At 47.1% G+C, this 27369-nt stretch overlaps 1 protein-coding gene and 1 long non-coding RNA gene across 2 annotated transcripts; one reads left to right on the top strand and one right to left on the bottom strand.

The window, feature by feature from the left end:
- The first annotated feature begins 1615 nt into the window (after nucleotides 1-1615).
- LOC127342190 (uncharacterized) lies at nucleotides 1616-4719 on the top strand. The gene is made up of 2 exons (XR_011755256.1): nucleotides 1616-1739; nucleotides 3071-4719. It is a non-coding gene; the product is annotated as an uncharacterized lncRNA (long non-coding RNA).
- Nucleotides 4720-5776: 1057 nt separating this feature from the next.
- LOC139837567 (uncharacterized) lies at nucleotides 5777-6992 on the bottom strand. Its single transcript, XM_071826955.1, has one exon. The coding sequence runs from the start codon at nucleotides 6787-6789 to the stop codon at nucleotides 5815-5817; it is 975 nt and encodes a 324-aa protein (XP_071683056.1). The 5' UTR covers nucleotides 6790-6992; the 3' UTR covers nucleotides 5777-5814.
- Nucleotides 6993-27369: the final 20377 nt, after the last annotated feature.

Below are 27369 nucleotides of genomic sequence, written 5' to 3'. Positions count from 1 at the left end.
GACGTATTTGATCTTTTGTATGATTTGGATCTTTGTATTGTATATTTGTATCTTGACTCGTTGGAGTCGTTGTTGTAATATATATGTTTCTTGTGGGTTCTATTGTAATCCTGTTGTAATGTTACCTCTCGTGATTGATTCCACCCGCATCGCGTGCATGCTTCGGCGTGTACGAGGCGCTTGGTGGTGCGTCTCCTAAAATCGATATCGTGCGGATTTCGGCGGATTCGCTGGGATCCTCATGGTACCGGTTTTGGGGCGTCACAAGTTGGTATCAGAGCCTCAGGTTGACGGTACCCCACTAGTCCAGCCTGTAGGATAACCTTGCCAACGGTCGTTGAGTTTAGAGAGTCCAAACTATTTTCTAAAACTCGTTGGATAGATCTGATTAGCTCTGATTTTTCTCCTTACCTGTATTCTTTCTCCTCTTACCTTTGCGAGTTTTGAATCTTCTCTTATCTGTTTCTCTGAGTCTTAGGTTCCGACGTTGGTTGGACGATCCTTGCCCCTCACCTATTAGGTCCGATCTTCGGAGGTTCCGACGAAAGTTCATCATCATCAACGGAGCAATAACTCTTGTTAGTGGTGTCGAGGAGAACGACACGCCACAAGAAGATCCGATAGTTTAACCAACTTCCCCTTAGGTTGACGTGGAATCTCGGGGCGAGATTCCTTGTTAGTGGTGTCGATTGTAGCGACCCAGAACAAATCCCCATATTAGATTTTTGTTTGTTATTTTCTTTTGTGCATCATCATGGCATATGCATCATATCATCCACAAGATTTTATCAAATAAAATTATTTTGAAATAAAAACTATTTATTTTCCTTTCCCTCTCATATGGTTTATATATTAAACCCTCCTCGATGTCCCTGCTATTTCGAAAAGTTTTCAAACGTTGCAAGGCGTGACCTCTTCTCCTTTTCTCATCACTCCATATTCTTGTCGATCAATTCTTCTCCATCTTTGTTTTCTGAAAATTCCTGAAATCTCAAAGATGGCCGAAGGAAGCAATCAACCTGCAACCACGTTTGGGCAATTGAGCCTCAGCCCAGCGACATGGCCTCACGGTTTGGCCCATCTCTCTATTCAGCCCACCTCGACCGACCCTCCTGGCATCCTCTTCTTCGTACGGCACGCATCCCATCGGAGCCACGTAACCATGCAGCTCGATGGGACGGCGATCCCCTTGTCGCTCCTCTCTCTCTATAAACAGAGCTACCGTGCATCCCTACCAAACCCTAACCTTCCACCTTCTTTCCTCCCCGCCGCCACTCCTCTCTTCCTCTCACCCGACGCCGCAGAGCGCCACCATCACGGACGTCCTGGACGTCGCCCGACTCTCCCCGGTGAGCTCCGCGTCCCTAGAACCACTCTTCGGTCTCTTCCGCCCTCTTTTTCTTGCCGTGCTACCGGCGTTGATAGCCGCCCGCTGCCGCAGGTCCCCGTCTCCCGAAGCTCTGCGCCACGCCGTCTCCGCGCGACCGGCGCACCGCGCGTCCCCCCCGCTCGTCTCTTACGTCATCAAGCCGAACCTCATCAGCTTCGTCGCGCGCATGCTCGACGACAGCAGCGCACGCTCACGTTCTCCGTCGCCGACCTCACAGCAGCGCGCACTTCCTCGACGCGGCCCGGCTCTTCCCGGACCTTGGCGGCGGCTCAACCCCGGCGTCTACCTGAACCAAGTCGAGCCCTTTCTGGCTCCCCGTCGCCACCTCCACCTCGTCGAGCACCCCAGGGTGAGCAGCCCTTCTACATCTCCCCTGCATGTCCCGCGAAATCCGTTTCGGAAGAGATCAAGGAAAACGAAAACCAGGTGGATGAAAACGTCCAGCTTTCTGTTTCATGGTGTCAACTTCCGACGAGCATCCCCGGCGAACCAGGTCGCCTCAGCACGGGATTCTTGTTCCGTTAAGTGAACGCCACCACCAGCTTTCTCCTGATCTTTGTTTCGTCCAAAACGGTGCAGTATCGGCGTCGCCATCGTCTTCCAAAGTTCGATCCAGAAAACAGATTCCGTGTCAATTCTGTATCGCTGTTTCGTCCGTCCGTTTTCCGGCGAGGCTCCACGTCGACACCGTGCACCGTTTCCAACCTTTTTTATCCCATTCAACTCACGGCACCACACTCTTGCTCAAACTCTTTTGTTTCGTTCGAAACCACTCACAGTTTCGCCGCTGCATTCGCTTTAAAATCTGTGCACATTCGCTATCTACAGGAACACCCGCTGTCACGATCTTCAGTTCCTAGTGTCAAGTTTCAGTTAACCACGGACATACACTATACCTTGTCTGCACCCTGTACGTATACAAGTACTAATCAGCTGCACACCTCTACACCTTTTCTCAGCCAGCACACACGCGAGTATATCAATTGTTCTAGCTGTCTGCTTGCTTCAGCTAGACATGAACCATCAATCGATCCAGCTGCATGTGTGCATGATTAGCTGCTAGATATTCATCCCGTATGGGCTGTCTCTCGCTGCTGTGCCAGTCCGTCCGTTCCACGGCATGACTCTGTTATCTCTTCAGTTTCGTCAGGCAAAACCACACCTTCCAGATACATGTCAAAATCATTCCACTTCTCTCTGACTCCAGCCCAGGTCCCCTGTGCATGTTACATCTTTATTTTGTTATATAAAATCTGGCTCTACTTTTTGAATACAAGTTCAAATGAAAATATTTTATATATGAAAGTTTATCAGAAAAATGCACTGAATAAGAATATGACATTTGTGTATGTGTTTGTATCTCGCATCATGTCGGGCCATGGTAGTTTGCATCACACCTAATAACTAATATGCGGAGTAATTGGGATTTCCGGATACGGTTTCCCGCTTCGTTTAAATTGAGTAGCTCACCCATGCCATGTCAATGCTATGCTAATCAATATTTAGTATGTGGGGTAGATAAATAACTTGAACCTAATAATTGTGTCTCGGAATTCCGATTCCGCTTAAATTGGATAAGTTGCATCGCCGCATCATGTTTGCCATGCCATGCATATCATATCATGATCATGCCGATTCTTTTGCCGTAGTAGTAAGATTTGCATCCGTTATGTGTTCCAGCATTTGCTTCTTCCCGGATAGGATCACGAAGTGGTGCTGTGAGATACGACAAGTTCTCCGGATGTTCCTCGGCAAGCTTTAACAGGCAAGCATTTTCCCTTATACTTCTGCCCCTGCAGAAGTCGCTTACCTATTTTATTTTGCCTTCTCCCTCATGCTATCCTTAAGTTGCGTTCTTGTCACGTGTCCCTTCCACTTGTTACCTCAAGCAGCCCATATTGCCACCACCAACCACCAACCTCCTACAGCTGTTGTTTGGTTAACGGGTCTGCCTTGCGAGTCGTAGTGCATGCTAGTGTTGTTTATATCTCGTTACCGTTACCGCTATCTTATCGGGTTATCAGTTGGGGAACATGACACATGGTTTATGGTTATATCTGTTGAAAGTATCATGGTTACTTGTTAATAGTTGTTAGCGGAGGCATCGGTGGGTCAGTTGCTCGTTTTATGACGGCTCACTTGTGTTTCCATGAAACCTAGGACCCCGAGTTCTTGTTATCTGTTCCGAGACTGAGCGCTCTAACCACACGTGGGTATGCTTCTGGGTCTCCCCTCGACCACTGCCGGAATCTACAGCTTTGTCCAGTGGCCACAACTAGTTTCGTAATGTTTTACCATTTGTTGTTGCGTGCATGCCAGCCTGCTACTTATTTATTTTGGGAAGCCCCTGGGTGCCTTGTATCCCTTGTTTCTGGTATGCACGTATAGGTCGTGGAGCCTCTGCGAAGTGGTTTATCGCCCCAGTGTGTGTTTAAACCACCAAGCACGTTGACACACATAGCTAAGTCCGATTCGGAGATACGGCCGGACTTCGATACGGGTTCAACTTGGTTAGGTGGCTTTCTGGATATTGTTGTCGTGAAGGAGAGTGCGAGTCGTTATATCCACCTGTCGCAAGTGGGTTGATCGTGCGTGTGGGCACATTTGGGCACCCCTGCAGGGTTAAATCTTATCGATAAGCCGTGTCCGCGGTTATGGACGACTTGGAGCTGTATGATTCGACCATAGACAACTTACACTTGTTGTTTATTAATAATAACTTGCGTAGTAAGTTAGCACAACTCTAATAATAAATGGTTAAAACTTGACAACCGTGTGAGTGCCTTTGTAAGTACTTCTTGGCGAAGGGGGAACGCATCGGCTGTGTTTTGTTTGCAGAGTATATAACTGTTACTTACGCTCTCTCACCTTCTCTGATAGACGACTGTTGTAGAGTGTCTCTATAGGTTTATAGTGCTTGCGCGCTGCCGCTTAACCCCACCATATTGCCTATGACGTTCCTCTTGCGTCCTCTAAGTCCCCTGCGTGCCTCAAGTACAAAGGATGACTGGTTGACGAATGCTTATACGTCTTGAAGTCTTGTTAAGTACGAACCCGTACTTATTGCTGCTTCTACGGGATATAACCGGGCAGGTATGAAGATATGTTCGATGAAGACGACGCTAGCGAGGTTACCCTTCCGGCTTGGCCTGGGCAGGGTTATGGACGCCACTTGGTTATCTTCAGGACTCTTAGTCCAATTTGTATCTTGTCCGTACTCGGACGTATTTGATCTTTTGTATGATTTGGATCTTTGTATTGTATATTTGTATCTTGACTCGTTGGAGTCGTTGTTGTAATATATATGTTTCTTGTGGGTTCTATTGTAATCCTGTTGTAATGTTACCTCTCGTGATTGATTCCACCCGCATCGCGTGCATGCTTCGGCGTGTACGAGGCGCTTGGTGGTGCGTCTCCTAAAATCGATATCGTGCGGATTTCGGCGGATTCGCTGGGATCCTCATGGTACCGGTTTGACTGACATTCTCTGTGAAAACCATACAGCTTCACATTGTTTCCCGCACTGCAGATACCAAATGCACACAAAAAGACAGATAGATGCACATCTGAATCATGGTTTCGTAATTCCTAAAGAGTAAATTTTACTTTTCCATATTATTAAGGTCACAAGGAAAAGCCATTATTCATTCATTGGATATAAGGCATGAAAGCAACTTTTTTATTTATTAAATGGATAATCTTCTGCACCTTTATCTCTTCGCCTTTCATCTACGACTAAGGAACAGGTCATGCTTGCACGTCATTAAATTTCAGAACAGACTGATATTGCTTCTGAGATATTCGGTATTTTTCTTTACTGTAATTGCTATTGTTATCATTGAAATCATAAATAAAGATAAGAAGAGTATGATTTGCTGTAGTACAAAAAGGTCATCCATTATTCATGAACTACTATGCAACCGGTACCATTATTGGTTTGATATCCAAAGCCCGTGCATCCAGCTGTAGATCATAACTTCATTAAAAAAATCTATAAACTTTGGTTCTCTAAATACAAAGTGAAAATAGTTTGATCACTCAAGACATCTGATTCAACTGAGCTAGTAGCTAAAACAGAAAAAAAAATCTTCTTGAAAGGAGAAGAGAGAAGAATACTATATCCCGGTTAATAGGAAAGTAATGACTAGAGTGACGAACCAATATTGAGTAGAAACAAGATACTAAATCATAGGTATTAAAAGTACCATAGATAAGTGCTAATATAATAACATCAGGACAAATCACAGGTAAGTCCTAATACTATAATACATAATATCGATGACACCAAAGCAGAATGGAGAACAGGCTCACTTCATAAACTACTCGGTCCATCAAGGTTCATCAGAGCTAACATAGATAAAGAACTTGAGGGCACATGAAGCAGTTTCACACCTTGTCATCATATATTTGACCAACTCAGCGTATTACGCCATGTATTCAACAAGCGTGCTAAGCACCTCCCTCGTGATACTCGTACGGTCCTCATGAATCTTCATTTTCAAAATCCGTTGTTTCTTCAACTTGGCATCCAACTGGCGGGCTGTACCGTCATCAATAAACTCGAACGCCCTTTTCAGAAAGCAGCGGTCACCACCAGCGATCTCCTCCACCATTAGAGTGAGGTGAGGGTACATGTCCCGGAGTTCCTCAAACTCCCTACGGAGAAGCGGCTGGCCAGAGCTGTTCTCTTTTATCTCACGCTTGGGCAACATCAGGGAATCACCCCAAATTTTACTGGATAGATCATACTTGCGCAGGTCATCAGCATCTCCAGGTGGTGGTGCTCCAGCAGCAGCAGCGGTGGTCCGCATAGTATAGTACTTGTTCCTCAGCCCACGGACCTTCTCGTAAATCTGTGTCTTGGTAAACTCTTTCTTGTCAACAACGTGCCCGCGGACGACTTCACACAGCTGGGAGCGACCTGGAGGTTTCCCATAAGCTTTGACGAACGCAGCAAGGGACTCGAGGATGCCAAACTCGTCTTCCACGGACCAAACACGAATGCCTGCCACTTTCCCCTTTGCCACGGCCTTTTTCTTGTCACCGGCAGCCACATCCAGCGGGGTGCTCTCCGGACCAGAAGCGGGCAGATCGGTCTTGGGCGCCTCCTTCTCTTCCTGGACGCGGTCATTGGCGGAGGCCTCCACCTCCTGTACGACTTCGTTGGCGGAGGGATCACCGGCGCGCGGCTGCTGAGAAGCCTTGGCCTCGTCCATCTTCTGGCCCGGCGACTTGTTTATAAGCTGCGGGGATGAAATCAGATTGGTGGCCGACTGCGACTGAGGGAGCGTCCTGAGAGCTGGGGGTGGGCTTGAGGGAGCGGTGGGTGTGGGAGCATCATCGGGGAAGAGGGTGTGCCATGAGCGGCGGGCGGAGCTGCTCTTGGGCGCATCTCCCATGGCTGGCTTTTGCTCTTCTGATTTGGGGGAGAAGACGAGGGAACCTCCCTCCAGTTTGTGTACTAACAAGTACTTTTCAGATCTAGGTATGTCTACTACTCCGTAGTAAATAAGGAATGAGCTGGAATTGCCCCTTGAAAAAAATTCATTTCCATGTTAATATTTTCTGTGTTAGGGAAGTGATTGTGCACATTAAAAGTTTTGCATAGAAAAGAATGGAAATATCTACTTTGGATGGTAGTCTGCAAGCTTATTTTATATTGTATTTCATTTTTATTCATGGTTTTACAAATTTACAGCTGGTTTGGATCTGGGTCCTTGGATGGTTTCTCTGAGCGAATCTTGACCGTCCAACTTTTCATTGTGTCATATAAAACCGGCAGCACCCGGTGAAAACCCTAGCCACGTTCCCCCTCCTTTCTCCTCTTCCTTGAGTGCTCCTCGTGAGAGGCGTCTAGCGCAGCTCTGCCTGGTTGCGCAACCGGGATTAATAGCAGTTGCGAACCGGGACTAAAGCCCCTTTTTCTACCAGTGCATCGTTCCTTCCTCTCTCTCGATTCCCATCCCTGCTGCCACCCTATAGCCGACCCTCTTCTACCTCCACCTCACGTAGATCGTCCGTGCCGACATAAGGAGCATGGATGGTCGTCGCTACACCGCGAGAGAAGAGGTGTGAGGATGATGACGGCAACAATCTCCTCCCTTCTCACTAGTTGATCTTCTCCACGCATGTCGACCGGCAGAACTTGAGCTCGATATACCCTCCAGCGAGAAGGAAGAGAACGGGATGCATCTCCATACAACACTAGATGCTGCCCCGCACGTTGTTGCGGACACATTCAGTAATTTTAAGAAAAAAACATTTGAAGTAATATTTTAGGAATAGAAGTGCACAATGCAATATAGGATAAATAGTAAATGTGTGACTATACAAAAACAAATTGCGTTCGCACATATTAATAGTGCATGTACAAATAAGAAGTCTGCACTCTCAATTAGTTGAGTTGTACTAACATCCAACTCTATACAGGAACTTGGTAGATCGTAGCTATAGCCCATAGGCGAAGGTCCACAAAGTTCATCAATAGAATGGATTGAAATACTGAAAATACAATGTTCCAATAATGATCGAAATTAAGTACAGCCCAAGTGCCTATTTGATGAGTCAATAGCAGTCTAGATACACAATTCATGAATAAGGAAACTAACACATTAATATTTGTAAAATATGACTAACTGAAAATATCAAATTCCAGTTAAGATGGAAATTAAGCACCCTACTACATGGAACAAAGAAAGCTGCCTTTTCTGCTAATGTAAGAGGGATGAACATTTGAAGAAATATAGTAATGCTTGCTAATTTTGTTGATGATTTAGCGTGCAAGCTGCTTTCTCTGCTAATGGAGGAGGAATGGACAATAAATATCCTGTGTGTTCAATGCTCTCACGCTGAAGCCATAAACCTAGCTAGTGATGATTGTGAGATGAAGTTGGACCATTCGGAATTCCTTAGGATTCTTGAATCTTGAATATGGAAAACCATTATTGATCTCAGTTGTACTTAACAATATGGAGACGGAGAGTGAGACATGGGCGCCTAATCGCCATGATGCATGGTTAACATGAAATCGGTACTTGCCGTTCATGTAAACTTCTGTTCACCTTCCTGAAACGTGCAACTGGTGATCTCTGAAATGGTGATTTGAAAAGAAATCCAGCTCTGAATAGTAGTCTTTCCTTCACGGGGCAAGACTTGGGCGATCACACAAAAAGGGAATCAGCCATGCCATGCTCGAGCCCCCTATGACATAAACCATTACAGGAAAATGTGGAGAACATTTAGATAAATCTGTAGTGATGGCCTCCCTGCAAACAACATATCATTAGCAGAAGAATTCCACGAAGTTCTTATCATCCAGAACAAATATACATCAAAGGTGACTCGGAAAATGGAGCTGGAAGATAAGAGAGGTCTGGCTTAGGCCTTAGGCATCATTCCGCGAACTCTTATATAATCCAACTTTGCCTTTGCAACAACATAAACAATAGGGTATCCTGAAGCTTTTAGTAGTTGCAACAAAATAGTTAGTGTTCTCTGCTGGTGTTGTCAAAAAGGTGCGGGCGAAGAAAAGGAGATTGCTTCCTCCATCTAAATACACTAAAGTTATATATACTGAACAAATCAAACGGAAGCTAGAATCGATGCTAACATCAGAGATGAATACACGCACGTCAACAGGCCTGTGGAGTATGAGCAGCTGATGAGCGAGGAAGGTGTACCTTTCGCGGGATGCGGATCTGCTGAGCAAACAGCGGCACAGTAACAGCAGCGAGGCACATTCGTCTCGTGTGACATGCCTGGTACTCCCAGGAAATGGGCGTCGATGATGGTGGCCTGAAATCATGATGACATTCGAAAATTACCGAAGGAAGAAAGAACACCCATGGGTGCTGGCGTCGACTGGAATTGGGGAGGATATATAAGCTCCACTACTTAGAAGTTAGAGCAAATCCATAAATTTATCCATAAAGAAGATGAGAACGGTTTCTTTTGCAAAATCCTCTAGTGGGAAGATGAAGAGGAACCGAATGGGAAAAGGAGACAGTGGTGTTGTACTGCTGCCGAGAAGACAATAGGACAACAACGTCAAAGCATGAGCTTCAAGTGAAATAAGAAAAGATTGATGACGTGGACGTGTTAGTGGTGCAGGCCCACCTATTGACGTGGACAGCTTGCATGTTCAGAGAAATCCCTTAGTGGGGATGAACTTCTTAGTTATATAGGATTCCCCTCCTTCTCTTCTTATTACTCGTTCATTTATCTCATCTATCTCTCTATCTGTTTCTCTCTCTCTCTGTGTGTGTGTGTGATATGGTATAGAGAAATGTATGTAAGCAACTTGTTTGATGATATGTGTATGAGACATGTAAATGTTTTGTTTGGGGATTATCTTGTAGGTCTCCGAATTGGTTTCCTCCCTCTCCTCTTTTCCCTCCCCCACATTTTTGGTTTATCTTCTAAAAAGGCACTTCAACTGCCAGGTTTTGTCGCGTGTCAACGTACGCGATCACCTAGGATGCCCAACACCTCAAATTTGTTCGGTGAGTGCGTGAGGTGCAACAACCTTGATCAAGCAATACAAACACAAACACAACCGATTTTTACCTAGGTGCATGACCCCTATGGTGACCACGCACACCACTACATATTGTGGTGCACAAATCATTGGCATAACACTCACCGAACACTCGTTTCACAAATATCACACCCATTAGAGTGGACAACAGAAACACCGCAGGTCCAAAGTTGTCTAACTATAGAATTTCATCTCAAAAGATCATTTACATAAGATCTTAGGAACCTCCATTTCACAATAAACTTGCTAGGTAAGTTCATATTCAAACCAAGATTTAGAAGAAGCAATTCGTCGACTACTCCACCACGAGAATATTTCGTGTACTACATGGCTAGCGATTGCTGCTAAGAAATATGCTACTAATAGGTTCTAGGGTTTGGCGATTGGTTCCCCCTTCTGTATAGTTCCACTGATTCTATCTTCTGTTGTTTACTACTTCGCTCCCGGGGTATAACTTCTGCTCCTTGATGGCGTGCAGTTGCTGGGGAACCCCAAGAGGAAGGTGTGATGAGCACAGTAGCAAATTTTCCCTCAGTAAGAAACCCAAGGTTTAATTGATCTGTAGGATAAAGGCGTGACTTCTGAAGGCGTTGCTAGCTGACTATTGGCAGGCGCACTACCGGCGTCAGCAACAACGTGGAACCTGCACACAACACAACCACAATACTTTGCCGCAACTTACAGTGAGGTTTTCAATCTCACCGGTTTGTTGAACACAAAGGATTAGACGTATCGAGTGGAAAGAGATGTTTGCAGTAATTAAAGAGAACAAGATTGCAGAAAGTAAACATAACAGGATTGAAGTGGTTGAATTTATCAGTATAAAGGAAAAGACCGGGGTCCACAATTCACTAGAGGTGTCTCTCCATAAAGATAAATAACATGCTGGGTGAACAAATTACACCTGAGCAATTGACAGAATATCGATCATGTGGGGACCCCGGACTAGCAATTGACAGAATAACATGCTGGGTGAACAAATTCCCTGTTATGTATACAGTTCACGATCCCATGATCAGTGCGCCGTGAACACATAACCGAACTGATATCAAATTACACCATCCATTACAAAACGGAATAAGAAAATTACAACATGGTCACATGACCAGTACTTACATAATAGCCTCGAAGGGCCTAACTAAAACATCAGAGTAGCATCATCACTTCAGCAGCGCAGTACCCAAGTCATCTGCCATAACCCTATAGGCAACTGACTGGGAAGACGTTCCTAGCTCGCATAGACGTCGTCAACTCCTTCTTCACCTGTCGAGTTCCTCCAAGTCTGGCCAAGTAAATAGCCAGGGACAAAGCCGTGAGTACATTGGAATTGTACTCGCAAACCATCAAGAAGGTGATACCAATTCTAACTAAAGAAGACAAGAGAGAAATAATAGTTTCTCTTGTGGATATAGCATGTGGAAGAGAATCAGTTTCTCTTGTGGATATAGCATCCCAACATCGCAGTTGAAGGGGACACTAAGAGGGTTCTATGACATCTCTATATCTTTGTTAAAGAAGATACTTCAAAAGAGTTCTACACATAAAGCACTAGGATGGGAGTAACCCAGTTTATTTCCTTTCCGACCATCTCCATATGGTCAACCAAACCGTTCTAGTACCCTTCCGGTACTCCGAAAACAAGTTCCTTTTTTCTTTGGTAAACCACTTTCTCAAACAAATCTCATCAGGCTAAGCAACAGCCATTCCAACCGTCCATGACCGCCGACGCGGCTATTCGAATAGATTTAACTCTGCAGAGTTTGCACACTTTCCCCACAAGATCCGCGAGTTCATCATGTGGGCATCATCCCTGCATATCAACTATGCCATGACAAAAACTCGGACATAGCCTTTCGCATATTCGTCTTAGCACGGGATCCTACCCTATGGAGTATGTACCTCCCCGGCACCGTGGCAGCTCACCTCACTTTGAGCGTGGCTCCACCGCCAAGCCAGGAGACCCATAGTGTCTTCCGGACGGGTCAGCCCCGAAGGCCTCCCGTTATACTATTGTCTCCACCAACGACAATCCAGATTCAGGGGTAACCTTACCCTTATATAGTTGTGCGGTGTCCCATGTTAAGAAGAACAAACTACGAGCTAAGCCCCGTCCCACTCCAGGGTAATGTGGTTGCGCGGGTTAATTGTCACGGGTGAATACTTAGACGCCAAAGTTTTCGAAAACAAGATTTTCTTTCCAACCATCTTTGCCAAGATCCTTTCCTTTCATAAACACACACTTGGGTAAGTCCAACTCACCCAAGGTTTTCAAAAAAAAAATCTTTTCAACAAGGTATTTTTTCCAAGGGGGTTCCCAACCTATAGTTTTATGAAGGAACTAAGAGTCACAATGACATGATGCTAGCCATCATACCACTAAGGGGATGATAATTGAGGTGTTAAGGGGATCATACATACTTAGGATAAGCATGCATAGGGACATCATAAATAGCATGATTCAACAAGGGTCATGATGTTAATCATCATACCACTAAGAAGATGATAATATAGGTGGTCAAGGGGGCATACATGCTTAGAGTAAGCATGCATAAGATCAACAAGGGGTTCAACACACTCGAGAGTAAGTATGTATAACAGCAACAAGGGGTTCACAAACTTGGGAGTAAGTATGCATGGCATCAACAAGGGGTTTAAGATACGGCAAGGGCATGATGCTAACCACCATACCACTATGGGGTGCAAAAAGGGTGTCAAGAGGTCGACACACACAAGACAAGTGGGCGTACCCATCACACTTAGAGGGGTACACCAAGAACATGATGATGACCACCATTTCTCTAAAGGGGATGGTAGGTGAGGTGTCAAAGAGAATTCAACATGCTCACGGCGAGCATGCTCCATCAATATAAGTAGATACCACACAAAATAGATCGAGAGACAAGAATAACAACAAAGTAACCACAATATGTGATTCAACATTCAGAGATCAAGAGATGGCTTGCCTTGGTTGGCTTATTTGTCCCTGGACTTCTTCCATTTCTCCAAATCCTTCCTCTTCAATTCCAACATCGCTCGAATCTAGCGTCGCAAAATAAAAGAACACGCAACACACAATCAACACCATATTTCAACTTGCAAGCAAGGTTTCAAAAGCTACAAGTCTAAGTATGCAGGGGTACTTGTTTTGCAAGATTAGAACATAGGATGGCTGTTTTTAAGTAAAAGTGGTGGTTAGAGGGTTTAATACATAAAAAGGTTTTTGGTTCATCAAACCATGTGATACACAATTAACACAAACAGTAACAAACTAGCATGAAAAAGGACTAACAATATTTTTCCTAGATGTCCAGTACAAAAAAAGACTAACACAATTGGATTCATCCAAAAATATTAATCCTACAATTGTTAAAACTACAAACACTAAACATGATGCAGTGATCATGTTTAATGTACTAAAAATCGTACAAAAATCTTAAAAATACAAGGCCAGTGGCATTGGAAAGGTATTGTAATTTATGAACTAATGCCATTGGTTTCACTCGATTTGGGTTAGTAAAACTCGAGATATTCACAAAACAGTGCCACTGGTTTCTATCACAATTTAACAGCAATTTTTTTAAAAAAAATCAAAAGAATAGAAGAGGGCGGGAGATCACTGGGCTGTCCGGGGGTCTTGTTTTGGGCCGGCCCAGGAGGATCTCTGGGTGGAGGTAGGGGAAAGAAAAAAACGGAAAAGAAAGGGGAGAGAGGGCCCGGGCGGGGCCCAGTGTGCATGGCCGACGTGGCCAAGAGGCCCATGCACGCATGCACGCTCGGGAGGCGTCGGGCTCGTCTCCCTCCCGCGACCACGCGTGCTGGCGGGCGGAAAAGAAACGGCAGGGCGGGCCAGGGACTTACCGGCGGCGGTCGTGGGCGTCGGCGGCGGCTCGGCGGGGTGGTGGCAACCTGGGGCGGTGCAGGGGAGGGCTCGGTGGCTTCTTCTCCGTGCGCAGCAGCTCCGCCCGAGAGCTTCGGCATCGCAGCACCTCCCGGCAAGGCGATGACGGAGGCGGCTCCGGCGAACCTGGAGGGTAACGGAGGGGTGGGTTAGGTCGAGGAGGGCCTGGTGGCGCCGTGGAAAAGAAGGGGAGGAAGAAAAGGAGCCGAGGCGAGCACGTTCTTCCCGCCAACTCGCGGTGCTCATGGCGGTGGCGACCATGTCGGCCTGCTGTAGCAAGGGTAGCGCCTCAGCGTGTTCTACGGGGGCTTGGGGAGGTATAGAGGAGTAGTGGGGAGGGAGTGGAGTGCTGGGGGTGCCCTTTTATAGCCGGGCGGGGTGGCCTCGGTTGGGAACGCGGCGGTGGCGTGGTGATCACGTCCAAGGCGAGCTCGGGACCGGCTACTGTGGGGCAGCGCGGGCCTCGGGAGCATGCGCCTAGGAGATGGCGACACCAGGGCATCATCATGGCGAGATCTAAGGAGGTGGGGTGCTGGCCAGCTTGTTGACCAAGAACGGTGATCACCGGGTTGGCATGGTCGGGCAGAGGAGCTGGAGGCATTGGGACACGAGAGATGAGCATCTCATGACTCTAGGAATCCAGGGCTAGGTCCTAGACATGATTAGAGGTGCAGGGGTGCTGTCTTAGGGCGTTTGGTCAAGGTCTATGTCATTTAGGGCATTGGGAAGGGAAATGGTGAGGGGAAGAGGAAAAGTGGTGGAGTAGGGGTGTAGGGCTGGTGAGGGGAAGCTAGGTAGGGGTGCAGTTCGTGGTAGCTTATTGATGGGTCAAGATAGGAGAGAGAGGGAGAGATATTCCTACTAAAACCATGCATGCTATGGCCGGCCACTCTTTTAAGCAAAAAGGTTGGGTGCAAGGTGATGCCAAAATGGCCATGGTGTGGTGCTAGTGGTGGAGAGGTGATGATTTGGAGAGATTTAAAATAGTTTTGCAAAACTAGAGATGAGGTTGGGGATCAATGGGTCAAAAGGGACCAGATTTGTAAGGACTCAAAAACATTATTTTTTTCAAAGTGATAGTTGTAAAATATAGGTTGGAGAGGAGTGTTGGATGTAAAGAAGATGCCATGCCAAAAGGGAATTTAATTAGTAAAGGTTTGGATCACCAAGAAGAGTATGGCCCTAATTGAAGGAATTTTATTTGAACATGTATTTGAAAGAGGAGGATTTGAGTTAAGAAGAGGTTTTAGTTGCTAAAGTAATCCATGCATAGCTCCCTCATATTTAAAAATAAGAATAAAAAAAAGAAATAACTTGCATTAAGTGCCATAAACAAGCATTTTGTTAAAAGAAAATAAGAATCAAGTGAGATGGTTTTATAGATGCATTTTTGGGTTGGAAAGGGATGGTATGAGGTACCACCCACCTTTCCTAATTTATTTAGGAAAAAAAAATGGAAAAGCTTTGCTAAAACTAGAAAATAGTCATATGGTCAAAATAGGGAAGAACCTTAATAGGATTTTTGGCAAGTAAAATGTTTTGGGAGAAGTGCTCTCAAGGGTAGATGATTACCACATTATGTAACAACCATGTACACACTTGGTTTTTGGTGGAGATTTAAAATTGGAAGAAAGAAAAGCAAAGGTAAAAGAGGAAAATGGGATCTAGTGATGCAACATTGTAAAGGGTATAAGATCGAGTTGAATAAATGGGTTGCAAAGGTAGAATGGGACATGCAAGACATGGAAGTTGTAGAGGGTGTTGAATAGATGAGATCCATGCATTGAGGTCACTAATAACAGTTGTGAGTGCTTAGATATCAACTGCCAAAATTGGAACTTTTTACGCCTGCCAAAACAGATTTTCGACTTGGCCTCAAAATAGACAAGGATAAATGAGTATAAGAGAGATTTGGTTCAGGGCAATGATATGGTTGGGAAGTGCTCATGATAAGGTAGTTTTAGGACCAGATGCATTTCCTTAGATGGCAAGGGGTAGCTTAATCCAGGGGCTCCAAAATGGGACCTGATAACAGTTTTAGGACTTAGCCAAATTTGTGAGGTCCTAGGGTTTGTGACTAGGATAAGAGAGAAGGATGGATTAAGGGGTAGATGATCCCAAACTTTGAATTCAAGGATGGGTTGAGCAAGATTATACCACAAAGAGGGATTTTAAGTAGGCTCACTCATGTCGTCATGACTAGAGATGGTTTGAGGTATATGAAAAGGAAAACCACTTTTCCTAAGCCACACATGGGTTTTATTAGGTGAGTTGTTGACTTTACCTCTACATGTGTTGTTCTTTGAGTTAGCTCAAAACAAAACTCATCAAGCAGATCAAGAAAATACATCTACCAACAAATCAAAGCAATTCATTATAACAAACAAATCAAGGCAATTCATCTAATTAGTTTATAGAAAAAGTTTATGATGAGGTCTAAGACCCCGTTTGTGGCCCGATCTCGCGAATTGACCCGGAATCGAAAGGGGAAAAGAGGGGAAACGAAGAACACGATGAACACGACGAACGCGAAGAACACACGCACGCACACCAACCCGATACAATCGATACTTACCCCCGTGGCTCGATGGACCACGCCAATAGAATCACCCACGGAAGAGACCGCGGTAGAATTCCGAGGTGAGAGACTGGTGTTGGAGACGGAGATCGGTGAGGGAGAGAGAGTGCACCACACTAGAATCTCACTCACAAATCCAATCAACAACAAGGGTTGCCTTGATTACAGAGGGATGATACCCTAGGGAGACAAAGCTCAAATCTATTCTAAGCCAAATCTTGTCTAACCCTACAAATGAGGAGCACGGGAGATACATATAGCCAGATTCAAGTCAAGGGTAGTTTGGGGAAAGAGGTAAACAAGTTACAGCCGGACGATGGCGATCAACGGTTCAGATCTGGGTTGATTTACGTGCGGGCGGTACCACGGGTGGTACCTCCGGTGGAGGTACCGGAAAGCCTTCAAATTGGAGAGCAAATGTCCAGGGTACTTGGCGTGCGAGCGGTACCTCGGGCGGTACCTCGGGTGGAGGCTCCAGCCAGCCCCTGGGTGGAGGCTCCACTCGTGGTACCGGTCTTGTGCTTCCTTCCCGCATGGGGAAAAGGCCTAGAGCGGTACCTTGGGTGGAGGCTCCACTCGTGCTTGGGTGGAGGCTCCACTTGTGCCTGGGTGGAGGCTCCACCCAGAGGTACCGGTCCTGCCTTCTTCCCGCGCAGCGATGTGGAGGCTTGGGGAAGATGTGGCCGGCCTGGGTGGAGGCTCCGGCCAGGGATGCCTGGAGGCTCCGGCCTCCCTTTGGGTAGAGGCTCCGGCCTCCCTTGAGGTGGAGGGGCCGGCCTCCTTTGCTCTTCCTTCTTTCTTCTTCTTTCCTTCTTCTCCCTTGTGCAAAGTGAGTGGTTCCTCTTCCCTTCCTTGAGCATGATGAACTCCTCCATTGTGAACCCTTGTCGATGTTTGTACCTAGTAACACAATGAATATCGACATGAGGTAGTACTCTATCCAAGGGTGTACCGAGGTCGAGGGTAAAGAGGATTGGGTTCACCTTGTCATGTATCGCACAGGTTCGGGTTGTCGGTCTACTTGGGGGACTCCTTGGCCATGGTGTAGCGTCGTCGTTAGGCGGGGCTACATCATCTCCCCCCCCCCCCGGCGAAGAGTCATCCTCGACTCTTGTTCCTCCTCATCTCCATGTTGTGGCGAGAGGTCCGAGATGGTAAACGTCTTGCTCACCAAGTACTTGGGAGTTTGTTTGTTGATGAAGCGGTCGAAGAAGAACTTGGGGAAAAACAACTTGCGAAGGGAAAGCTTGTGGATGCCAATTTGGTGATCGACGAACAAGAGGCTCTCAATCAAATACGAAGCATCAAGTCGTTTCTCCAAGAGGCATTTGGCAAAAATGGGAACCAAAAGAGTGTCGATGTATCCAAAATTTGGTGGGGCAAAAGTTTGTGCATGTAAAAGTTTGGTTTGTAAAGTGTTAAAAATGTGATGTGTAGCATTGTCCCACACAAATGGAACAATCAAAAGGCAAGTATTGGCGGCAAAATTTGGGGCAAAATTGTTATATGCAATGGCAAAGGGATGGAAACTTCTAGCTTGGGAAAGTATGGTTGGCGTGAGCCAAGTATGGGTATCCTCAAGTGTCAAAGAATCCATTTCAAGTGCCAAAGAGGAAATGAGAAATCCAAAGAAGAGCAACTTTATGAGTGACATGTGGCACAAGATGCATAAGGTGTCTCTCACATGTATGACATGGTCCTTGAGATTCTCGGATTGTATGATGATAACATCAAGACATACAACAACCATTGTGCCAACAAGATGTGTCAAGATATGTTGCGAAAGAAGCAAAAGAGGTGACGAGGCATTGGACCAAACCGGAAGCTCGACAAGACAAGCCGGAAACACACGAGGGCGAAGGCGTTTGGGAACATACCCTTTGGCGTGAATCCCATGGGTTGGATCATGTATCTCGTCCGTGTTGGGGTAGCTCTCAATTGCGCGTTTCGTGAGCTCATGCTCCGTAGCGGTGGAAGTTGTCATTCGGGTACCTATACACACAAAAGATAAAACAAAAAGCGTGTGTGCATGGTAGAGGAACACATCATCCATCATGATGTTCCATGTCTTGTGCACATCACCATTAGTGTCAATCAAGATAGTATGAAATGCATGACGATGGTGCATATGGCAAGAAGGTGCATTCATGGCATGTGGTAACTCATGATCATCAACAAGTGAGAAGGCTATGGGGGCCATCTCGTGGACAATGAAATAAGCATTCTTGCATACCAAGCATAAGAAAGAGCAAGTGTTCACAATCTTGGATGCAAGGATCATTGAAGAGTGTAAACATTGTGGGCAAAGCATGTGGAAGCTAATGTCATCCTTGTCATTATCATTGCAAGCAATACATTGGAAAGAGCAATTGGGCGACATATTGCAAGCAATCGTAGGAAAATTGAAACTCTCATAGCATGGCATGGTCATGGTATCACACGCAATCAATTCCACATGATCAACCATGTTATCAAGCAAAGCATCGCATGGGAATATGAAAGTAGCATGTGACGTGGCAAATGTATCATCAAGATCATGCATGCACTCATAAGTCATCATGTCCACTAGTGGGATCATGGCATCATCAACACCTATGTTGTTACCTTTGTAGGCCGACTCATTTGAGGTAGGTGTTGTGGAAGTAGGAGGAGCCATGTGGTCGACATGTCCATCTTGGAGCAAGCATGGTGAGATATCATCATCTTCATGCACCATGTACATCGTCTCCATGAGCGGGAACTCATCCTCCGTGGAACCTAGTGCAACATAAGAAGACACAAACGAGGGAGAGGTTAATGTGTTAGCAAATGTGAGGTCCTCCATTGACCTATCATCTACCTCTCTCAACTCACTTTGTGTATCACTCATGTCCTCCAAACGGAAGCACTCAAACTCACATATGGGGTGGAAGTCACTCAACTCACTATCACTCTCACTCAAGTGGGCTAAGTGGCTCTCATGCTCACATGGGATTGGTACCAACTCATCAATGAAGCATAGGGGAGTAGGCTCGACTTTCTCATCTCCATGCGCCTCCTTGGTTGAAGGGAAATTCCCATGCTCAACCATCTCAACTCCATCGCCTCCCAAGTCGTCCTCCATCGGTGGCGCCGTAGTGTTGTGGAGAGCTAGGCTCGGATCCACATCATCCTTGCGATGGCCTTGGAGGTCTTCATCTTGAAGTGTGTGCGCCGTAGGCTTCTTGGTGGCTTGGGCTTGTAGCTCGTCGAAGTAGAGCGTCTTGGCTCTTGGCTTTGTGCATTGCCATGCCTCGTGACCCTTGGTCTTGCACACCTCACATAGGAGATTGGGACATTCCCGTGGGCGGTGGCCTTGTTGCTTGCACTTGTAGCATCGGAGTCCATAGGCATATGACGAGCTAGGGGCCATTGTGGTGGTGGCACAAGAGGTGGAAGTTGCCGTATGAGGAAGGTATGCGCGATGTGCACTTGCCATCCTTGGAGTGGTAGGCACCCTATCATGGTGTTTGTCGCCTACATGTCGAGGCTCTCGTCTTCGTGCATCATCACCATGGCTTGAGTGGTGTCGTCGAAGACTTGTGGATGATATTGGTCGACGGCGATCATGAAGTGGCTTGTGGCGGCGAAGCTCATGTGGTGACGTATGTCGATGTAGACCATGAGGTGGTAGTGGTCGACGACTATCATGAGATGGTGTGTGTCGATGACGATCCTTGCCATGCCTAGATGATGGCTCATGCAACTTGGCATGTTGCTTGCGGCGCCTTGTGGAGCTTGGAGAAGAGTGTCGATGACGATCATGTTGAGGACGCTCTTGATGCTCCATATGGTGTACTTGAAGTCGACGATCTTGTGCATAAGCACTCTCATGGTGGCGCCTTGTGGAGCTCGGGGAAGTGTGTCGATGACGCTCATGATGGGGACGCTCTTGACGATCCATATGATGGTGCCATCGTGGAGGTCCTCCATCTTCATATGTAGCTCCATTGGCCATGTAGGGGTATGTGGGAGCACCGGCGTTGTTCATGGTGAAGTTGAGGCGAGGCTCCGCCACGGTGTCGATGTCGTAGGCGTGGTGTTGCTCCACCATGTTGTCGATGCTTGTTGAGCCATTGTCGATGTAGAGCTCGTCGAAGTCGTCCTCAAGGTGGCGCTCCACCATGTCGTCCATGTCGATGATGCTAGGGGAGCCATGGTCGTTGTCGAGCTCCTCGATGTCGGAGATGTCGGTGATTCTTGGTGAGCTTTGGTCGGAGTAGAGCTCCACATGTTCCTCCACATCCGCGGTGCTTGAAGAGGTATCCTCCTCGAAGTGCTCCGTGTACTCCTCCGTATCTTCTTCGTCGCTATCCATGTTAGCACGACAATATCTATATGGTGTATGTTAGTGGAAGAACAACACTACCTCGCATTCTTACCGTGGTATGATAAGATCGGGGAGATCCAACAAAACCGAGAGTTAGAACAATTGTATCGGGTACTCACACAAAAGCACACACAAAAGCTAGCAAATATGGTGTTAGGTGAGTATGGTGGAAAGCCAAAAGACGAAATCTGAAATCAAGTGTATTGTCAAGAGTGGGTGAAATCCAAAAATTCAAATGTCAAAGTGATGATCACTATAAACACGGAAAGTATATGGAACGCACACACGAGATGAACGGGGTTAGTGCGACCAAGGAAAGAGCGGAAAAGTGTAAGAAGCCCTTAAGCAAGGGTGCTCGGTGTCACACTAACACAAGAAGAGATCAAAGCTTTGGTTGCAAATGAAGAGACAACAAGATTCACATGTAGCCTCTCTTCTCTTATCTCTCTTTTGCTTAAAAGCTTTTTCTCTTTTTGTATATGGTGGCACTTGCACTCTTTTGTATCTATGGTGGACACTTTTGTATGTATGATGGCACTTGCACTCTTTTTGTGCTTTTTTTTCACGCTCTATGTTAGCGTTAGCTCGCTTTTGCTATCTTGCCACACGAGTTTTGCTTAGAAGCTTGACTCCACACTACACACACACCTCACAATTGGGGCCACGTGCAATGTCTCGCAACACTCAATAAGCAATGCTCGATAGGATAGATCGCAAAAGAAGAGGGGTTACAAGGTGGGGAGCAAGTTATACCTAGATGAAAATGTTAGGCGGTGTCGGAACACACAACTTGCGATGTTGGCGGTGGTGTCAAGAGTACGTTTGCAAGTTCGGGGTGCCGAGGATGTCGTCGCTTGCTTCGGAGCTGCGGGTTAGTTTCACAAACAAGGCACTCAAACCGGAACAAGCAAACACAAGTTAGGAGAAAAGTCGGGTCAAAGTATAGCTTGGCATCGATGGCGGTGGTATGTCGGTGGTGATATCAGTGAGCTCGCGGCGGCGGTGGTGGTGGTGGGGTAGCGGCGATGTTTGCCGGTGGTATGCCAATGGCGGTATCGGTGAGCTTGCGGTGGCGGCGGTGGTGGTGGTTTGCCGCGGCGGTGTTTCCCGATGGTTTGGGGGGGTGGCGGTGTTTGCCGGTGATTAAGGGGGGTGGTGGTGTTTGCCGATGATTAAGGGGGGTGGCGGTGCTTGCCGGCAGCGGAGAGGAGTGGTGGTGGTCGGCGGTGGTGGGGCGGAAGTGGTGGTAGTGGCCGGCTTGGTAGAGGGTGAGCGGTAGTGGAGGGTGCAGCCTCCACCCGGAGGTACCGCTCGTGCACGGGTGGAGCCTCCACCCGGAGGTACCGCTCACACCTTCTTCTTCCCTGGGAGCTCACGCGAGGCCACCTTTCTCTCTCCTGTTCTTCCCCAAATCCAAATCCAATTGACCCAAAACTCGAAAATCGAAGAAATTTGTGGATAGAAAGTGGGGGAATTAGTAGATCAACACTAGAGACACCAAATCCATGGATCAAAACCACTCAAAACGCAACCAAATCACAGATCGGTCAAAAGGCAATTTAGGGCTTTTTTTTTTGGGGATTTTTGGGGAAAAATTTTAGGGACGAAATTGGGTGGGTGGAGGGTCAAATCCGCGGAAACCAAAGGCTACTGATACCATATGATGAGGTCTAAGACCCCGTTTGTGGCCCGATCTCGCGAATTGACCCGGAATCGAAAGGGGAAAAGAGGGGAAATGAAGAACACGATGAACACGACGAACGCGAAGAACACACGCACGCACACCAACCCGATACAATCGATACTTACCCCCGTGGCTCGATGGACCACGCCAATAGAATCACCCACGGAAGAGACCGCGGTAGAATTCCGAGGTGAGAGACCGGTGTTGGAGACGGAGATCGGTGAGGGAGAGAGAGTGCACCACACTAGAATCTCACTCACAAATCCAATCAACAACAAGGGTTGCCTTGATTATAGAGGGATGATACCCTAGGGAGACAAAGCTCAAATCTATTCTAAGCCAAATCTTGTCTAACCCTACAAATGAGGAGCACAGGAGATACATATAGCCAGATTCAAGTCAAGGGTAGTTTGGGGAAAGAGGTAAACAAGTTACAGCCGCACGATGGCGATCAACGGTTCAGATCTGGGTTGATTTACGTGCGGGCGGTACCACGGGTGGTACCTCCGGTGGAGGTACCGGAAAGCCTTCAAATTGGAGAGCAAATGTCCAGGGTACTTGGCGCGCGAGCGGTACCTCGGGCGGTACCTCGGGTGGAGGCTCCAGCCAGCCCCTGGGTGGAGGCTCCACTCGTGGTACCGGTCTTGTGCTTCCTTCCCGCATGGGGAAAAGGCCTAGAGCGGTACCTTGGATGGAGGCTCCACTCGTGCTTGGGTGGAGGCTCCACTTGTGCCTGGGTGGAGGCTCCACCCAGAGGTACCGGTCCTGCCTTCTTCCCGCGCAGCGATGTGGAGGCTTGGGGAAGATGTGGCCGGCCTGGGTGGAGGCTCCGGCCAGGGATGCCTGGAGGCTCCGGCCTCCCTTTGGGTAGAGGCTCCGGCCTCCCTTGAGGTGGAGGGGCCGGCCTCCTTTGCTCTTCCTTCTTTCTTCTTCTTTCCTTCTTCTCCCTTGTGCAAAGTGAGTGGTTCCTATTCCCTTCCTTGAGCATGATGAACTCCTCCATTGTGAACCCTTGTCGATGTTTGTACCCAGTAACACAATGAATATCGACATGAGGTAGTACTCTATCCAAGGGTGTACCGAGGTCGAGGGTAAAGAGGATTGGGTTCACCTTGTCATGTATCGCAGGTTCGGGTTGTCGGTCTACTTGGGGGACTCCTTGGCCATGGTGTAGCGTCGTCGTTAGGCGGGGCTACATCAGTTTTTGTTCCCTCTAATTTTTGCACTAAGGATAACAAAACAAGGTTGCAAAAGCTGGGGTGTTACAGATCATACATGAAAAGATGATGACTATGAGATTCATTTGGGCATTACAACATAATACATAGACCGTAATCCAACTGCGTCTATGACTAATAATCCACCTTCCGGTTATCGTCCGAACCCCTTCTAGTATTAAGTTGCAAGCAACAGATTATCGCATTAAGAAATGTGTGTAAAGTAAACAATAGAATTACCCTTGGATAAAACATTGTTGTTTTCTCCCTGGTAGCAACACAACACATCTACAATCTTAGAAGTTATTGTCACTCTTCCAGAAAACTAGAGGCATGAACCTACTATCGAGCATAAATACACCCTCTTGGAGTCACAAGCATCCACTTGGCCAGAGTATCTACTAGCAACGGAGAGCATGCAAGATCACAAATAACATATGACAAGAATATATAATCGATCTCAACATAGTATTCAATATTCATCGGATCCCAGCAAACACAACATCTAGCATTACACAATACAAGGAAAAGGCTTATAGATGGAAATAGCACTACCGGCGCACCAGCAAATCCATGCGCCGGTGGCAAATAGTGCCGGCGCACCTAAATGTCGCCACGCCGGTGATGGTGTCTTACTACCGGCACACAAGCAAAAAAGATGCGCCAGCGATAAAGTCCGAAGGGGACCAGACCAGATCAAAAAAAATCGAGCCCTTACCGCCGGCGCACCACCCTGTTGGTGCGCCGGTGGTAAGTTTCTTACCACCAGCGCTGCAGCATGATGGTGCGCCGGCGGTAAGGGCTGCCATGATTTTCAAAAGAAAATGATAGAAAATTCAAAAAATAAAATCTTTTGAACTTCCCATGTATTATGTAATCTAGAATTAATGAAAATTTGAAAAAATGAATTTCGATATATTATGCAAAATGGCGTCATCTTTCGGTAAAACGGGATTTCTGGTTGCATACGACCTCCGATGAAAAACTTTTTTATATCAAAATCTATCTACGCGAAATTTCCTATTCGAATTCAACTGCCTACGGCCATTTTGAGAAAAATGGATTCGTCATTTGGAAAACGGAAATAGGACTTTTTTGAGATTTAAGATTTGGGTGAAAAAAAGAAAAAAATTACCGCCGGCGCACCACCCTACTTGGTGTGCCAGCGGTAACCCAGACTATATAGTCAAGCCGGCCCTCCTCCCTCTTCTCCTTCCTCACTTATCCCCCTTCTTCTCTTTCCCTCCTGCTCTTCTCCTTGCAATACTCACTGACGGCCTCCTCCTCCTACTACTCCGGTGACCTCCTCCTACTCCGGTGACCTCCTCCTCCTCCTCCGGTAACCTCCTCCACCTCGGGAATCTACCTCCATCTCCGGCCTTCTCCTTCTCCTCCTCTTCCACCACCTCCACCTCTGGTCATCTTCTCCTCCTCCTCCTCCTAAACCACCACCACCTCCGGCCTTATCCTCCTCCTCCTCCTCCTAAACCACCACCTCCGGCCTCATTCTCCTCTTCCTACACCGGCGCGGAAACAACGACAAGGAGACGCACGGCCACTATTTTCGAGGACCCGAGCTAGATGAACCTGAGCTAGATCTAGATCTGGATCGGGCTTTTTTTTTGAATTTCGAAAAAACATACCGCCGGCGCACCAGGCCTGGTTCGCCGGGGATAATTCATGTTACTGCTGGCACACCAGCTAGTGCGCCGGCAGTAACTCATTACCACCGGTATGTTCCCACCTGCGGGCTCTGGTGCGCCAGCAATAGCTGTTTTTGGTGCGCCGGCAGTAAGGCTTTTCCTAGTAGTGACATAAGGATGATCTTGATCATGTAGGGCAGCTCACAAGATCTAAACATGATGCACAATATGGAGAAGACAACCATCTAGCTACTTGACCCATAGTCCAGGGACGAACTACTCACACATCACTTCGGAGGCGGGCATGGCGATGTAGATGCCTCCGACGATGATTTCCCCCTCCGACAGGGTGCCGGGAAGAGCTTCAGAACCCTCCCGAGATGGGTTCTGCAATAGTGGCCGTGACGGAACATTTCGTGGATGGAGGCTCGGGTATTCAGGGTTTTCCCGAGATCGTGAATAAATAGGCGGAGGGGCGATGTCGGTGGAGGCCAGGGTGGCCCACACCACCCCTAGGCGCGGGCCAGGGCTAGGCCGCGCCTAGGGATGGCGTGGCCGCCCTGCTGCCCCTCTTCGACTCCCCTCTGGACTCTGTCTTCATTGCGGAAAATATTGACTTCGGCTTTTGTTTTGTCCAATTCTGAGAATATTTCCTGTACAACTTTTCTGAAATACAAAACAACAGAAAATAGGGAACTAGCACTATGGCATCTTGTTAATAGGTTAGTGCCGGAAAATGTATAAAAGTGCAACGAAGTATGAGAAAAACATATATAAATTGGTGTAAAACAAGCATGGAGCATCAAAAATTATAGGTACGTTTGAGACGTATCGCTCCTCGTAGTGGTCCTCCTCCTCGTCCTACTAGGTTTGGACGGATGTCCCTATCTCTTGTAAGGTCTAGCAAGTGATGAGAGAATAGATTGAGTATGGGCATACTCAACAATCTCAGCTATATAGGTGTTATCACCAGAATTTGACCGGATCAGAGGTGGGCCGTAATTAAGATGAGCTTGAAGAATATACAAGGAAGATATACATGAAGCGGCCTTGTACAAGATAGTTTGGGCTAGTTTGCCCGTGTATCTGTAAATATAGTAGGATACGTGTCGGGTAGGTAGAATTTGGCTCGTGCACGGTTGGGATTATTCCCACGTTAGAAAGTCTACGGACTATAAATATGTATCTAGGGTTATTGAGAAAGACAACAATCACGTTCATCACAAACCAATCTAGGCGCATCGCCAACCCCTTTGTTTCGAGGGTTTCTTTCGGGTAAGCATCATGCTGCCTAGATCGCATCTTGCGATCTAGGCAGTATATGTTTATTCGTCATTCATGCGTTGCTCGTGCTGAAGCCTTGTTGATGGCGAGCAACGTAGTTATCATAGATGTGTTAGGGTTAGCATTGTTTCATCGTGTCACATGCTTTTGTCCATGCAACCCTTAGACGTCTAGCCGCCCTTACACCTATCTTAGGTGTAAGGGCGGCACCTTGCTTGATCCATGTTTAGTAGATCCGATCTGTTATGATTACTCCTTGTTCTTCAAGGATTAGTTTAATATCTGCATAGTTAGGCCTTGCAAACGGGTTGAAGGATCCAGTAGCACGTAGGGTGTAGTTTGCTAGCCCTAGACAAGACGTTCCGGGGATCAACTTCGTGTTGGTTTTTAGGCCTTGTCTAGGGTTGGTTTATTATCACCGTGCGTGGCTGCCAGGCTCAATCACGCGTAGGACGTTCCGATTATGTGGTGAAAACCCTAAATCGTCGTAGGTCGTTTTAGCTTTATATTGATCAAGCAGGACCACCATGATCGTAGACCTCATACGAACCATGGGTGGATCGGCTCCTTGAGCCGATTCACAGGACAACCTGAGAGCCGATCGAGGCTCGTATTTAATGTTTACGTGTATGCCATGCAGGAAACTAAGCGAAGCAAATCCATCACCTTCCTGACCAGGTATAGGTCAGGTGGCACGCCCTTGCACCAGCATTGGGATGTGCGTACCAGGAGCTTTGCGGGCCGTCGCTCGGAGGGACCAGGGCCAGCCGCAGCTCTAGGTTGTTCCCGGC

Source organism: Lolium perenne, chromosome 3, assembly GCF_019359855.2.
Source record: "Lolium perenne isolate Kyuss_39 chromosome 3, Kyuss_2.0, whole genome shotgun sequence".
Lineage (NCBI taxonomy): Eukaryota > Viridiplantae > Streptophyta > Magnoliopsida > Poales > Poaceae > Lolium > Lolium perenne.
The sequence above is the reverse complement of the archived record's forward strand: the minus strand, read 5'-3'. Positions and strand labels throughout refer to the sequence as shown.

Coding starts and splice junctions, on each gene's coding strand:
- LOC139837567 (XM_071826955.1), bottom strand. CDS start 6,789: ATGGGAGATGCGCCCAAGAGCAGCTCCGCCCGCCGCTCATGGCACACC.